Source organism: Theropithecus gelada, chromosome 18 (assembly GCF_003255815.1).
Source record: "Theropithecus gelada isolate Dixy chromosome 18, Tgel_1.0, whole genome shotgun sequence".
Classification (NCBI taxonomy): Eukaryota; Metazoa; Chordata; class Mammalia; order Primates; family Cercopithecidae; genus Theropithecus; species Theropithecus gelada.
The window spans coordinates 54,979,060-54,992,596 of record NC_037686.1 but is presented as its reverse complement, the minus strand read 5'-3'; the positions used below and the strand labels follow the sequence as shown (position 1 = coordinate 54,992,596).

Here is a 13,537-nt window from a genome sequence, read left to right as displayed (position 1 = left end):
GAGGTAGAGACCATCCTGGCTAAAGTGGTGAAACCCCGTCTCTACTAAAAAAATACAAAAAATGTAGCCGGGCGAGGTGGCGGGCGCCTGTAGTCCCAGCTACTCGGGAGGCTGAGGCAGGAGAATGGCGTGAACCCGGGAGGCGGAGCTTGCAGTGAGCCGAGATCGCGACACTGCACTCCAGCCTGGGTGACAGAGCGAGACTCTGTCTCAAAAAAAAAAAAAAAAAAAAAAAAAATATATATATATATATATATAGTTGGTATAGTCTGGCACAGACCTACTGTTGTTTTATCAGTCACAAATGTTTCCACAGCTACTCTGATGAAGCCCTTATTTCTCTATTTGTTCACACCAATATGAGATGTCTGTCCTGTATCTTACTATAATCTAAACATATCACCTCTAGGGCATTCTTCTTGATCCCGCTATCTTTCGCTGAATCTTGGTAAATACCATTGCTATATCCAATTGTAACGGGTATTCAATTCTCAGAAATCTATGAGGAATCTATTCTTAAAGAAAATTAATCAGTTTACAGTCAACTTGTTCAGGTTTTCCTATATAGATTTCCTTAGTTTGTAGAAACTAAGTATACCGTAGATGTGAAGTTTTTCAAATGATATTTGTAATTCAGATATAAGTACTGTGTATTTTTAGACAAGGCTGGGAGGCTGGGAGCTGCAGGACAGGGTGGAACAGCACAGTTAAAAGCTAAATTAAAAACAAATACACAAAATTTAATTTTTGACTGAAAAATGCCAAACCACCAATCTAGGTTTTTAATAAACATTTTGAAGTCCCAGCTCTAACTTGCTTGTTTGAAAAGTAGAAAGTAAAATTTTAATTTTTCACAGAAATAAGGTTGGTTTTCCCACATTAATACCCTTATCTTGCTTCCTTTTAGAGTACCACAAGAGGCTAAAATGTCATATTGTATTTTTGCAACTACTCCAGTGGAATCACCCTATTATATGGTAAGCAGATGATGGTAAGCAGGGAGTTCCCAGATGATGTTTTAAACATTAAAAATACAAGACCTATTATCTTTCCTTCACCTGTACTTCCTTTTCCTTTTCTTACTCAGGATAGAGTCTAAATATAGACAAATAATAAAGTTACTATTTATTCAAAATTTTAACCATCCTTGAGGGTCAAACTTAACTTTTACTTTCTCCACAGGCCCATTTCATTTCCACAATCAACAAAGGTTTTTCTACATCCGAATGTTTACATTCTGTAAACATTTTCTTTGCCATAGGAGACTATTCTCAAATTATTTCAGGTGTTAGTCTTACCTCTCCATCAAGAACATAAGCTCAAAGATATGCATTAAACTTTTAGATCACTGCAATCCTTAACTTATCACAATGTTTAATAAATATGTCGATGTAAAAATACCGAATACCAACTATATTCAGGCCACCATGCCAAGCAGGGATGATATCTAACTAAATTTCCACAGAAATAAATTTGAAACAATTGGAAAGACATAGGAAAGAAAAATGACAGTTACACAGTAGATATATTTAGGAATGTCTATGGCCCAGAGAATACTGGAAAGTCTAATTCAGGTAAAAGCAGTGAAGTTAATACATTTTAGAAATGTTGTGATGGGGCCGTGCGCAGTGGCTCACGCCTGTAATCCCAGCACTTTGGGAGGCCGAGGCAGGTGGATCACTTGAGACCAGGAATTCAAGACATGCCTGGCCAACATGGCAAAATCTAATCTCTACCAAAAACACAAAAATTAGCCAGGCATGGTGGTAGGGGCTTGCAATCCCAGCTACTGAGGAGGCTGAGGCACCAGAGTCACTTGTACCCAGGAGGCAGAGGTTGCAGCGAGCCAAGATTGCTCCACTGCACTCCAGTCTGGCCGACAGAGGGAGACTATGTCTCAGAAAAAAAAAAAAAAAAGAAAAAAAAAAGGAAAAAAAAAATATTGCGCTGGTGTTTTCTCTCTCAGAAAGCAGAGAACACACTAAATCCAATCCCAACTTAACAGAGGGGAACTAAGGGATGAAAACTTTGTAAGAAAGCAATCGTGACATCTTACATCTTAGTGTTGGCGATACTAGGAAAGGAACACTGGGCATAGTTGGATATATGCTCTCAAGAGTTCTGAGAAACGATAGGTCGGATCATGAAAGGAAGATTTTAGGTCGGGCACGGTGGCTCACGCTTGTAATCCTAGCACTTTGGGAGGCCGAGGTTGGCGGATCACATGAGGTCAGAAGTTTGAGACCAGCCTGGCCAACGTGGTGAAACCCGGTCTCTACCAAAAATACAAAAATTAGCTGAGTGAGGTGGCGCGCGCCTGTAGTCCTAGGTATTCGGGAGGCTGAGGTAGGAGAACTGCTTGAACCGGGGAGGTGGAGGTTGCAGTGAGCCAAGATTGCACCACTGCACTCCAGCCTGGCCACAGAAGGAGACTCCGTCTTAAAAAAAAAAAAAAATAGGAAGATGATTTTGGAAGGCTGCAAGCTCACAAGTGAAATGATTATATTCAAACATAAATGCCTACCTCCTGATTAGCTGCCTTATACAAATTTGAAGGCATAGTAAAAGAAATCTATCACCAAAAGGCATGTTAGTTGCCCTCTCCACTTGATCGCATTACATCTCTATTGTGCAAAGAACTGGGTTAATCTTAAGAAATTACAGTCTAATTTTGATTAGAGCCCTAATGCTTCAAACAGAAAAAGCGTTACTCTTGCTAAGTTACTATAACCTGCTCAGTGTTAATCAATGTCATTACCACAATTTTTATCTTGCATTGTAACTAGAAAACGAAGTAATTACTGAATAGAAGCTATCTTGGCTCACCTGGCAGAAATACAGGGTACACACATGCACACACACAGAGTGTGTGTATATTCCAGCAAATAATATTACATATAAAAGATCTAATTGGTTCATCGTGTAAATTTAGTAGGAACATTACAATGATGCTACAAGAATTTATCCAAAACTGAGGTTTCCTTAGAATATCTGTTAAAAGTAATTTTATTCAGTTAATAGAAATTCTATTGAAAACATCAAACTTATAAAGCTATATATCCTGTTCATATTTGAATGTTTTATAAATATGGATTATTCTTATAATCAAGAAAAAAAATTAAACAGTATGAAGACTTCTTAAAGTATGTTTAAAAGCACAACGTATTACAGTATTAACTCAAGTCAACAGTTTTAGGGAAATAATTCACTAAATCTAAAATTATAAAGGTTAATAATAAGATTATATTGTTCTTAAACATCATTAAATAAAGAAAATCACTTTTTATTATACATTTATTGTTCTGAAGTATTCTGAATTTTCAGATCAGACACATATCAAAAACACATACACAAAAACAAATCAAAATAATGTTTTAGATAATCTATACTACCAATCTTTAAACCGTTTACAATCAGCCAAAAAGTGCTTATTATTATAAAATCACACCCAAGTAGTATCAATCGACATGCTAAAATTGAATATATAGAGGACCTTTAAAAATAGGCAGTAGCCCTGTCCTAGACAATATAATTTGTATGATCAGGAGCTTTGTTGAAATCTTCCGAATACAGTACTGAGCACAGTTTTATACAAGTATTTTAAAACTGTACTAAAGTTTGTACTATAAATGTCTGAATGTTTATAGGAGGAATATTTAAGAAATATTTCTTTCTCCTTTATAATACCTTCATTAAAATACAGTTCCTGCCATCATAGACCTAATTGTAAAAGTCGAAACTATAAAACTTGTAAGAGAAAATCTTTGCAACTCTGGGGTAGGCAAATATTTCTTAAAAGGAGATACAGAACATAAATTATTAAAGAAAAAAACAGTCAATTGGATTTGACGAAATCAAAAGCTTTTGTTCACAAGACACACTGGTTTTTGGGTTTTTTTTTTTGATACAGGATCTCGTTCTTTCACCCAGGCAGTGCAGTGGTATCATCATGGCTCACTGCAGCCTCGGCCACCTGGGCTCAAGCGATCCTCCTATCTGAGCCTCTCAAGTAGGTAGGATCACAGGCGTAGGCCACCACGCACGGCTAATTTTTGTATTTTTTTTTTGTAGTGATGGAGTTTTGTCATGTTGCCCAGGCTGGTCTCAAACTCCTGGGCTCAAACCATCTGCTCACTTCATCCTCCCAAAGTGCTGGGATTACAGGTGTGAGCCACTGCGCCTGGTCTGAGACACATCATTAAGAAACTACAAAAGCAAATCAGACTGGAAGAAAATATTTGCAAAATTCACATTTGATAATGGACATATAGAGAACTCTAACAACTCAATAATGAAACAAAACCAACATGTAAACAACCTAACTTTAAAAAGGGCCAAATAATATCCCTGATGAACATCAATGCAAAAATCCTCAATAAAATATTGGCAAATCGAATCCAGCAGCACGTCAAAAAGTTGATTCACTACAATCAAGTTGGTTTCATCCCTGAGTTGCAAGATTGGTTCAACATACACAAATCAGTGATGTAATTCATCACATAAACAGAACTAAAGACAAAAACTACATGATTATCTCAACAGATGCAGAAAAGGCCTTTGATAAAATTCAACATTCCTTTATGTTAAAAACTCTCAATACACTAGGTATTGAAAGAACACACCTCAAAATAATAAGAGCCATATATGACAAACCCACAGCCAATATCATACTGAATGGGCAAAAGCTGGAAGCAATCCCTTTGAAAACCAGCACAAGACAAGGATACCCTCTCACTACTCCTATTCAACATGGTATTGGAAGTTCTGGCCAGGGATCAGGCAAGAGAAAGAAATGAAGGGTATTCAAATAGGAGGCGAGGAAGTTAAATTGTCTTTGTTTGCAGATGACATAATCCTGTATCTAGAAAACCCCACTGTCTTAGCCCCAAAACTTCTTAAGCTGATAGGCAACTACAGCAAAGTCTCAGGAAACAAAATCAACGTGCAAATATCACAGGGATTCCTACACACCAACAACAGACAACCAGAGAGCCAAATCATGAATGAACTCCCATTCATAATTGCTACAAAGAGAATAAAAGACCTAGGAATGCAGCTAACAAAGGAAGTGAAGGACCTCTTCAAGAACTACAAACTACTGCTAAAGGAAATCAGAGACAACACAATAAATGGATGCTCATGGATAGGAAGAATCAATATCATGAAAATGGCTACACTGCCCAAAGTAATTTATAGATTCAATGCTATTCCCATTTAACTACCATCGACATTCTTCATAGAATTAGAAAAAACTTTTAAAATTCCTATGGAACCAAAAAAGAACCCATATAGCCAAGACAATCCTCAGCAAAAAGAACAAAGCTGGAAGCATCACGCTACCTGACTTCAGACTATACTACAAGGTTACAGTAATCAAAACAGCATGGTACTGGTACAAAAACAGATACAGACCAATGGAACAGAAGAGAGCACTCAGAAATAAGACTGGATACTTTGACATCTGATCTTTGACATCTGATCTTTAACCATCTGATCTTTGACAAACTTGACATAAACAAGCAAAGGGAAAATAATTCCCTATTTAATAGAATGCTGGGAGAACTGGCTAGCTATATGCAGAAAATTGACACTGGACTCCTTCCTTACAACTTACACAAAAATTAACTCAAGATGGATTAAAGACTTAAATGTAAAACCCAAAATTATGAAAACCCTTGAAGAAAATCTAGGCAATACCATTCAGGACATAGGCACGGGCAAAGATTTCATGCCCAAAATGCCAAAAGCAATTGCAACAAAAGTAGAAATTGGCAAATGGGATCTAATTAAACCTAAGAGCTTCTGCACAGCAAAATAAACTATCAGAGAGAACAGACAACCTACAGAATGGGAGAAAATGTTTGCAATCTAGCCATCTGATAAAGATCTAACATCCATAGTCTACAAGGAATTTAAACAAATTTACAAGAAAAAACAAATAATCCCATTAAAAAGTGGGCAAAGGACATGAACGAACATTTCTCAAAAGAAGACATTCACGCGGCCAACAAACATATGAAAAAAAGCTCAACACCACTGATCATTAGAGAAATGCAAATCAAAACGACAATGAAATGCCATCTTAGGCCAGTCAGAATGGTGATTATTAAAGTCAAGAAACAACAGACACTGGAGAGGTTGCAGAGAAATAGGAACGCTTTTACACTGTTGGTGGGAGTGTAAATTAGTTAAACCACTGTGGAAGACAGTGTGGCAATTCCTCTAAGACCTAGAACCAGAAATACCATTTGACCCAGCAATCTCATTACTGGGTATATGCCCAAAGGAATGTAAATCATTCTATTATACAGATACACACATGTGTATCTTCATTGCAGCACTATTCACAATAGGAAAGACATGGGAATCAACCCAAATGCCCATCAATGATAGACTGGATAAAGAAAATGTGATACATGTACACCATGGAATACTATGCAGCCAGCCATAAAAAGCAACAGGATCATGTTCTTTGTAGGCACACAGATGGAGCTGGGAGCCATTATCCTCAGCAAACTAACACAGGAACAGAAAACCAAACACCGCATGTTCTCATTTGTAAGTAGGAGCTGAACGATGAGAACACATGGACATGGGGGATGATGGGGAGAGCATCAGGAAAAATAGCTAATGTGTGCTGGGCGTAATATCTAGGTGATGGGTTAATCTGTGCAGCAAACCACTATGACGCATGTCTACCTATGTAACCAACCTGTACACCCTGCACATGTACCCTGGAAGTTGAAGGGGAAAAAAAGAGAGCAAAAGATTGAATAGGCATTTCATAAAAAATAGGCATTTCATAAAAAACTAAAGGCATAGGAAAAGGACCTCAGAATCATTAGTCATCAGGGAAACAGAAATTAAAGCCACGATAAGATACTGCTAAAATTCTTACTAAAATGACAGATTAAAAAGCCTGAAAATACCAAGTGTTTAGGAGATGTACAGAAACTGGAACTCTTATACATTGGTGGTGGAAATTTTAAATGGTCCATTTTGGAAAACAATTTGGCAGTTTCTTATAAAGACGTAAATGGGAGCTTTCTTTATAATAACACAAAACTGGAAAAACACAAATGTCTGAAAAAACACAAATGTTTTTATCCCCCCCTTTCAGGGATAAAACCAAAAAGGAATGATCTAGAAATACACACAAAGACACAGATGACTTTTAAAAACATTCTGAGCAAAAGAAGGCAGACACACAAAAAAATACGTTCTATGATTCTATTTACATGGAATTTTAGAACTGGCAAAACTTATCTACAGAAGTAGTTCTCAACTGGGGAAATTATGCCCTCCCCTTCCCTGGGCAATGCTGGAGACATTTTTGGTCGTCATAACTGGGGTGGCATAGGTATGGGGGTGGTTGCTACAGGGATCTGGTGGGTAGAGGTCAGGGATGCTGTTAAACATTCTATAATACACAGGCCAGCAGCCATGGCAAAGCATTGCCAGGCCTAAAATGTTGAAAGTGCCCAGGCCCAGGTCGAGAAATTCTGTTCTAAGTGATCAGTGGTGGTTTAGATGGAAGTAAGGACATTGAATGAAGGAATTCTGGGGATAATAAAAATGCTCTACATTTTATTTTTATTTATTTATTTATTTTTGAGATAGAGTCTCGCTCTGTTGCCCAGGCTGGAGTGCAGTGGCAAGATCTCGGCTTACTGCAACCTCCGCTGCCTGGGTTCAAGCAATTCTCCTGCCTCAGCCTCCCATGTAGCTGGGATTACAGGTGCCCACCACCACGCCTGGCTAATTTTAGTAATTTTAGTAGAGAAGGTATTTCACCATGTTGGCCAGGCTGGCCTCGAACTCCTGACCTTGTGATCTGCCTGCCTAGGCCTCCCAAAGGGTTGGGATTACAGGTGTGAGCCACCACACCCTGCCGATGTTCTGTATTTTAATTGTGGTAGTGACTGACTTGTCAAAACTCACCAAATTGCATACACTTAAAAAGTGTAAATTTTACTGTATGCAAATTTTACATCCAAGTTGATGCTAAAAACTATAATGCCTGTATAAAAGTATGTTAAACAGCTTAATCCATTTTTTGTTTTTTAAAATACATGCACAGAAAAGACTGGTAAGGCAACTACCATTAAAGACAGGAAAAACCAATACCATTTGTGGGATTATGGATAATTTTGAATTTTTTGCCCTGTTGTTCATTTGCTTAGTATTAACTAAAAATTTAATAACCTTTATGTGTACACACACACACAGAGACAGACACACACACATATATATCCAGTACCTAAAACAGGTACAGATAAATGAGGATCTTAGAAAAGCACAGGTGCACATGAATATTTAATTGTGATATTTGATCATAAGACTCTAGTTATTTCAAGAAACCATAAAAATGTGTAATGCAAAGGTATTTAGAAGTAAAGTTTTACTCTAAAACACTGCTAAACTATTTACTGAGCTCAATTATAATTCTTTCAATACAAAAGTCTGCAAGGATGAATTTTCACTAGAAACAATGCTATGATAACCCTAATAAGACAGGGTGAAAAGGTCAAGAAATTCTTTAAAATTAAATGAATAAAGTTATCAAGTAAGGAATAATCCATTTCACCGTATTAATACGGTTGAAAACATAGCAGATACAATTCAGTTATGTTCATCAACAGGCCAGGGACTGAGCAAAGCGTGAGGAATTTACTATAAAAATGTCCGTGAAGAACTGACCAATGGAGAAAAATGGCATTGCCAACAAATCACACACAAACGGGCTAAAGGCTATGATGGAGGTTTGAAGGTGGTACAATGAAAGAAGTCAAGCAACTACCTGGAGGAAGCATTTACAAAGGTGACATCTTAGCTAGACCTTGTCTGGTGAAAAATCATGAGATAATTTAGAAATCTTAGAAATAACACAAAAACCAATAAATAAATAAATAAAAATAAATAAATAAAAACAAACACCACCACCACACATAACAATTTTGTTATACTGCTGTCTGATTTTTAGTCTTAAAGGTCAGCAATGAGAAAATCTTTTCCCGAAAAAGAAGATTATCCTACATATTGAGTAAGGAAATTATATCCCATATCCAAGGGGGAAATATATTTAAGATTCACCTTGATAGAAAATGCACTCCCTAAGCTTCCACCACGTCTACGTTTGGCAATTTAAGTCTCTGGCACTATTCAAAAGCATAGTGATTAAAAAAAAAATCAATTAGGCTGCAGTTTAAAAATACTATATGAACACTTGTTAATATAGAATTAATATACGGCCTCATACTAAAACATCACCATACATTAGTAAGTGAATATTTTAAGATACCTCCCAAAAGGGAGACACCGGGAATCCTACATACAGTACAGTACATCTTTGACAATAAGTTTTCAAGCCATAAGAGATGCTTACAAATATGTGGGGTAAATGATTACTCTATGTTGCTAAAAATGATTCCAACCAGGTAAAAAGGTCAACTCCTATCTAATGCAGAGAGAAAAGCCTGCAAGGTGGTGGGACGGTGAGAAAGACTCCTGGTAGAACCTGTCTGCCTTGCTCCTTGGATTTCCTGTAATTTTGAACATTACTGAAATTAAAGCATTGAAACTGAATTACATCAACTTTATTTCAGCAGAACAAATTTTGTGCAGCAGAAAACCCAGTTTTGGCGGTGAAAAAGTCGTCCCAAAGACAAAGGGTCTTAAGTACATCTGACTTTTCAGAGACAGCAGCAATGTGTCCTATTCTTTCTCTCCTGGCTCAGACTCAAAGAACTACTGCAGGCAATTCAGGTAACACTATTTCCTGGTAGTGTGATTCAGGTAACTGGAGAAAAGGAAAAAATGCTTAAAGCAATAAACTAGTATAAAAGGGAACCTTCTGGAGTCCCGTAATAGCCAGTGAACTAGAAACTCTTGATATTTTATAGATATTGACACCAACAGGGGAGCCAGGAGCCAAGTGCAACACCAGCCAAGGGTTGGAGGCAGGAAGAGAGAACAGTCACTGCCTGATCCTTTGGCTTCCACCGCAAAAGAGCGCCCCCACCCCAATACTCTCGTCCCTTAAAATGCCCCTATCCTCGGGACCCACGCAGAAATACCCCACTCCCCTACAGTAACTCCTTACAATCCCAACAACCCTGACGGAGTGTGACAGGCTGCGTCCACTTACTGAGCTGTCCCCCGCCCGACGTTGTACTCGGTTCCCGACCTCCAGCGCCCCCAACGCCGGCTGCTCCTGGGACCCCTGGCGCCCCCATCCCCGGCGGGGTTCCACTTTGCCTCTCGAAGTTGCCTGGATTGGAGAAGTAGTCGCGCAGCCGAGGCAACTCCCGGCCACTCTCTAACAGCTCGGTATGCAGCTCCAGGGCGGTCAGCAAGTATTGATCGCGCAACAGCTGAGCAGCGATCGCATCAATTGACAATCGGGCTGGGGTCTCCCCGGTGCCCCCCAGAGCCACTGCAGCCGCCGATGCCTCCCCAGGGAGCCCTGGCCGCGCACTGCTTCCTAAGGCCACGGGATCCTGTGGCGACAGCGAGCCCGCAGAGCCAGGATCTAGGCCACTTCCGGCACCCAGCCGAAGTACTGCCCGCCGTTCCTCTGTTGCCGCTACCTCGTCATCGTCCTCATCCGAATCGCTGAGAAATGGATTCACGCCGCCACCACTGCCACTACCTCCAGGCGCCATCGCCGCCATCTTATCCTGTCAGGAGTGTGGGCGCCTCCCTGACTGGCTCCGACAGGCCGCAGCCCGAATCTTCTAGGCCTCAGGGGACACAGCGCACCTCCACAGCCCTGGCCTGACCACCTCCTGCCTCCCGACTTGAAGACAAGGAGTAGGCTCCAAGGCAGGAGATCCGGATGCAGCTGCACCTGATGCCTCAGCCTCTGCTGCACCAGCAGCCCGGCTCTGCAGGCGTCTTCCTGGTCTCCAGTATCGCGAGAACTGGAGCGTGCCCTGCCCCTCTCCTCAATCTAGCCCCGCCCCAGCCCCGCCCCAGCCCACTTCAGCTCCGCCCATCCCAGGCGCCAAATAGCAAAGATTGAAGGCCCCGCTCTCCGCTCAAAAGCAAAACTCCACCCACCATTCCTCCATGATTGGTCAGAGAAGGAAGGCGTGGATAGGACTGACGGGTGACTGGCCCGAGAATTATCGTGAGAGCAGCAGCGGCCGGGCAGGTGTTGGGGGCGTTCCGGGATTGAGGGGTGGTTGTGGTGGTGGTTTAGGGATACCCTACTGGCTATCGCTTCAGTGGGTAGAGGGGACCCCTGCCCGAGAGCTTTAATGGAGCTGGGTCCTGCCTTCGCACTGAGGAGCCCTCGTTTTCGAGATCAGGCCTGACCGGGATAAGCTCCAGGTAAAATTCAGGGACCAGGGCGCGGAGGGTGTCGGCGCCCAAACTGCGGTGTCGCGCCGGCGGACGCGCTGTTTCCCTAGTGCGCTGCACTTTTTCTCGCTATTTGCTGCCACTGGTGACATTTTGTCCCCACGGATAGCAAGTGCCCAGGCCTGTAGTCAGAATGTGACTTCCCTTCTTTTCCCTTCTCTGCCACATGCTTACACACTTGGGAGGCCTAGCGACAGCACGACTTCTCCGCCCCGGAATTGGTCCTGCCTGTGGGTGGGGACGGGGGCTGGAGAGACTAAACGGAAAAGGGGACGCTGAGATTGGCCTTTGCCTCGATCTGGGAACGTCCTCGAGTTGGAAAACAAATTGTTAGGTGCTCAATAAACCCTTAGGATTTAATACACGATTTACACGACAGGGACCCTTCAGAATATCAGATGCTTTCTCACCAGTAGACAGATAAGTAAACTTAAGCCAAGAGTAGTGGATATAAAATCAACTCCACGCCGGGCGCGGTGGCTCAAGCCTGTAATCCCAGCACTTTGGGAGGCTCGAGCCGGGCGGATCACGAGGTCAGGAGTTCGAGACCAGCCTGACCAACATGGTGAAACCCCCGTCTCTACTAATAATACAAAAATTAGCTGGGCGTGGTGCGCACGCCTGTAATCCCAGCTACTCAGGAGACTGAGGCAGGAGAATCGCTTGAACCCGGGAGGCGGAGATTTCGGTGAGCCGATGTCGCGCCACTGCACTCCAGCCTGGGCGACAGAGCGAGACTCCGTCTCATAAAAAAAAAAAAAAAAAAAAAATAATAATTCCACTAATAAGGAGTCAAAGGAATTAACATCATTTTTCTTATATCCCAAACGATTCGTTATCCACTGTCTCCTGCAACATTTGTGACTTGTTCATTCAGCTGGAATCAAGGTTTTGGAACTTTGAACTATTTTAAAAGTTGAATGCTTCAGAGAGTTTTGATTTTTTTAATGAAACGTTAGCATATAAAGTACATATCTTAAGTTGAGAAGATCAACTTTTATCTTTTATGTTATTCCTTGATTATGATCTGAAAAGGTAAAGGATTTTCCAGTCAATACAATTAGACTGCTATTTCTTATGGCTCCTATTTTTTTCGCACACAAACGACCACTTTCGCAGGTTTTAGATTTCCTTTCTTAGTGTACAGCTTCCAGTAAATGCCGAAATGCATAGGCAGTAGTAATTAGTGCTATCAGGTAAGTGACATACTACATTCAGTGTGCAGTAAACATTCCACAGTAAAGTATCTCCCGTTACCTCCATGGAAAAATTAAAATAGAGGATTCTTACATAACCTTAGGTCAGGTTATTGGTTTACATGTAAAAGTATGCCAACAGTTAAGAGTAGGCTTTAATTTCAATTTACCCAGTCTCAGTAAACTGAAATTTTCATTTGAATGGGAATTTGCGTTTTTTAAGTTTTATTTTTGCTAGAAGTTTTTTGAAAAATAGTACCAAGAATTTAAAGTATTTTTATAGGACGTTAGTTCCCAATGTTTTAATGATAAGTAGTTTTTTGTGCCATGTATTAAAAGTAAAACATGGGGAAAAAAATCCCCCCAAATGGAATCGAAATGGCAAATACTGTATCCTGTTAGAGATTTCTTAGCAAAAGGGATTGCTGATCCGTATTTTAGTTGGGTTTTCCAGAGAGATTAAAATGGAACCAATTTCTGGAATGCAGGAATGGAGGATTAGTGAATGGCATGCGAAGGGCATGATTAGAAATGGATTGTTTATGTACAATATTTCCATCTCCCTGATTGGGAAATTGAGACATCTCCTGCATTTAAGATTCCTGAAGAGGATTATGCTTGTAAGATAGAAAAGCTTAAGTTCAGATCCCAATTCTACTCATTATTTATTGTGAGACCTTGAAAAAGTTACCTAACTTCTCAGCCTCACTTGCATTCATCTATCAAAGGGGATAAGGAAAGTACACAGAATTGAGAATGTTCTTGTCCCAGTGCCTGGTACGTGCTACACAATAACTGTTACTGTGGTCACTTATTAATTAATGAAATATTAGTATATGTTGAGAACATTTGACAAGTTTTTAAAAATAAAACTAATACCAATTGTTTTGGCAGTGCATTGAAAAAGCAATTAAGTCAGTAGGGCTGAAGGGAGTATCTTTAATTTGGAGTCTAAGTTCTAAAACACAAGTTGAAAA

General features: G+C 40.4%; 2 protein-coding genes across 12 annotated transcripts in view; one reads left to right on the top strand and one right to left on the bottom strand.

Moving 5' to 3' along the window:
• Nucleotides 1–10,930, bottom strand: part of RELCH (RAB11 binding and LisH domain, coiled-coil and HEAT repeat containing) — a 121,658-nt gene extending 110,728 nt beyond the window's left edge. For 9 of the 10 annotated variants that reach the window (XR_003116686.1, XR_003116688.1, XR_003116687.1 and 6 more), the window contains exon 1: nucleotides 10,148–10,888. Coding sequence is in view for 6 of the 10 variants with exons in the window: in XM_025365508.1 (XP_025221293.1) it covers nucleotides 10,148–10,673 (526 nt within the window). In the remaining 4 variants the exon portion in view is untranslated. Of the gene's footprint in view, nucleotides 1–10,147 lie in introns of all 10 variants that reach the window. The other variant, XM_025365502.1, reaches the window with a different exon arrangement.
• Nucleotides 10,931–11,121: 191 nt separating this feature from the next.
• The window catches only part of PIGN (phosphatidylinositol glycan anchor biosynthesis class N), a 138,246-nt gene continuing 135,830 nt past the window's right edge, over nucleotides 11,122–13,537 (top strand). The window contains exon 1 of one of the 2 annotated variants that reach the window (XM_025365614.1): nucleotides 11,122–11,334. The gene's annotated coding sequence lies outside the window, so the exon portion shown is untranslated. The remainder of the gene's footprint in view (nucleotides 11,335–13,537) is intronic. The other variant, XM_025365615.1, reaches the window with a different exon arrangement.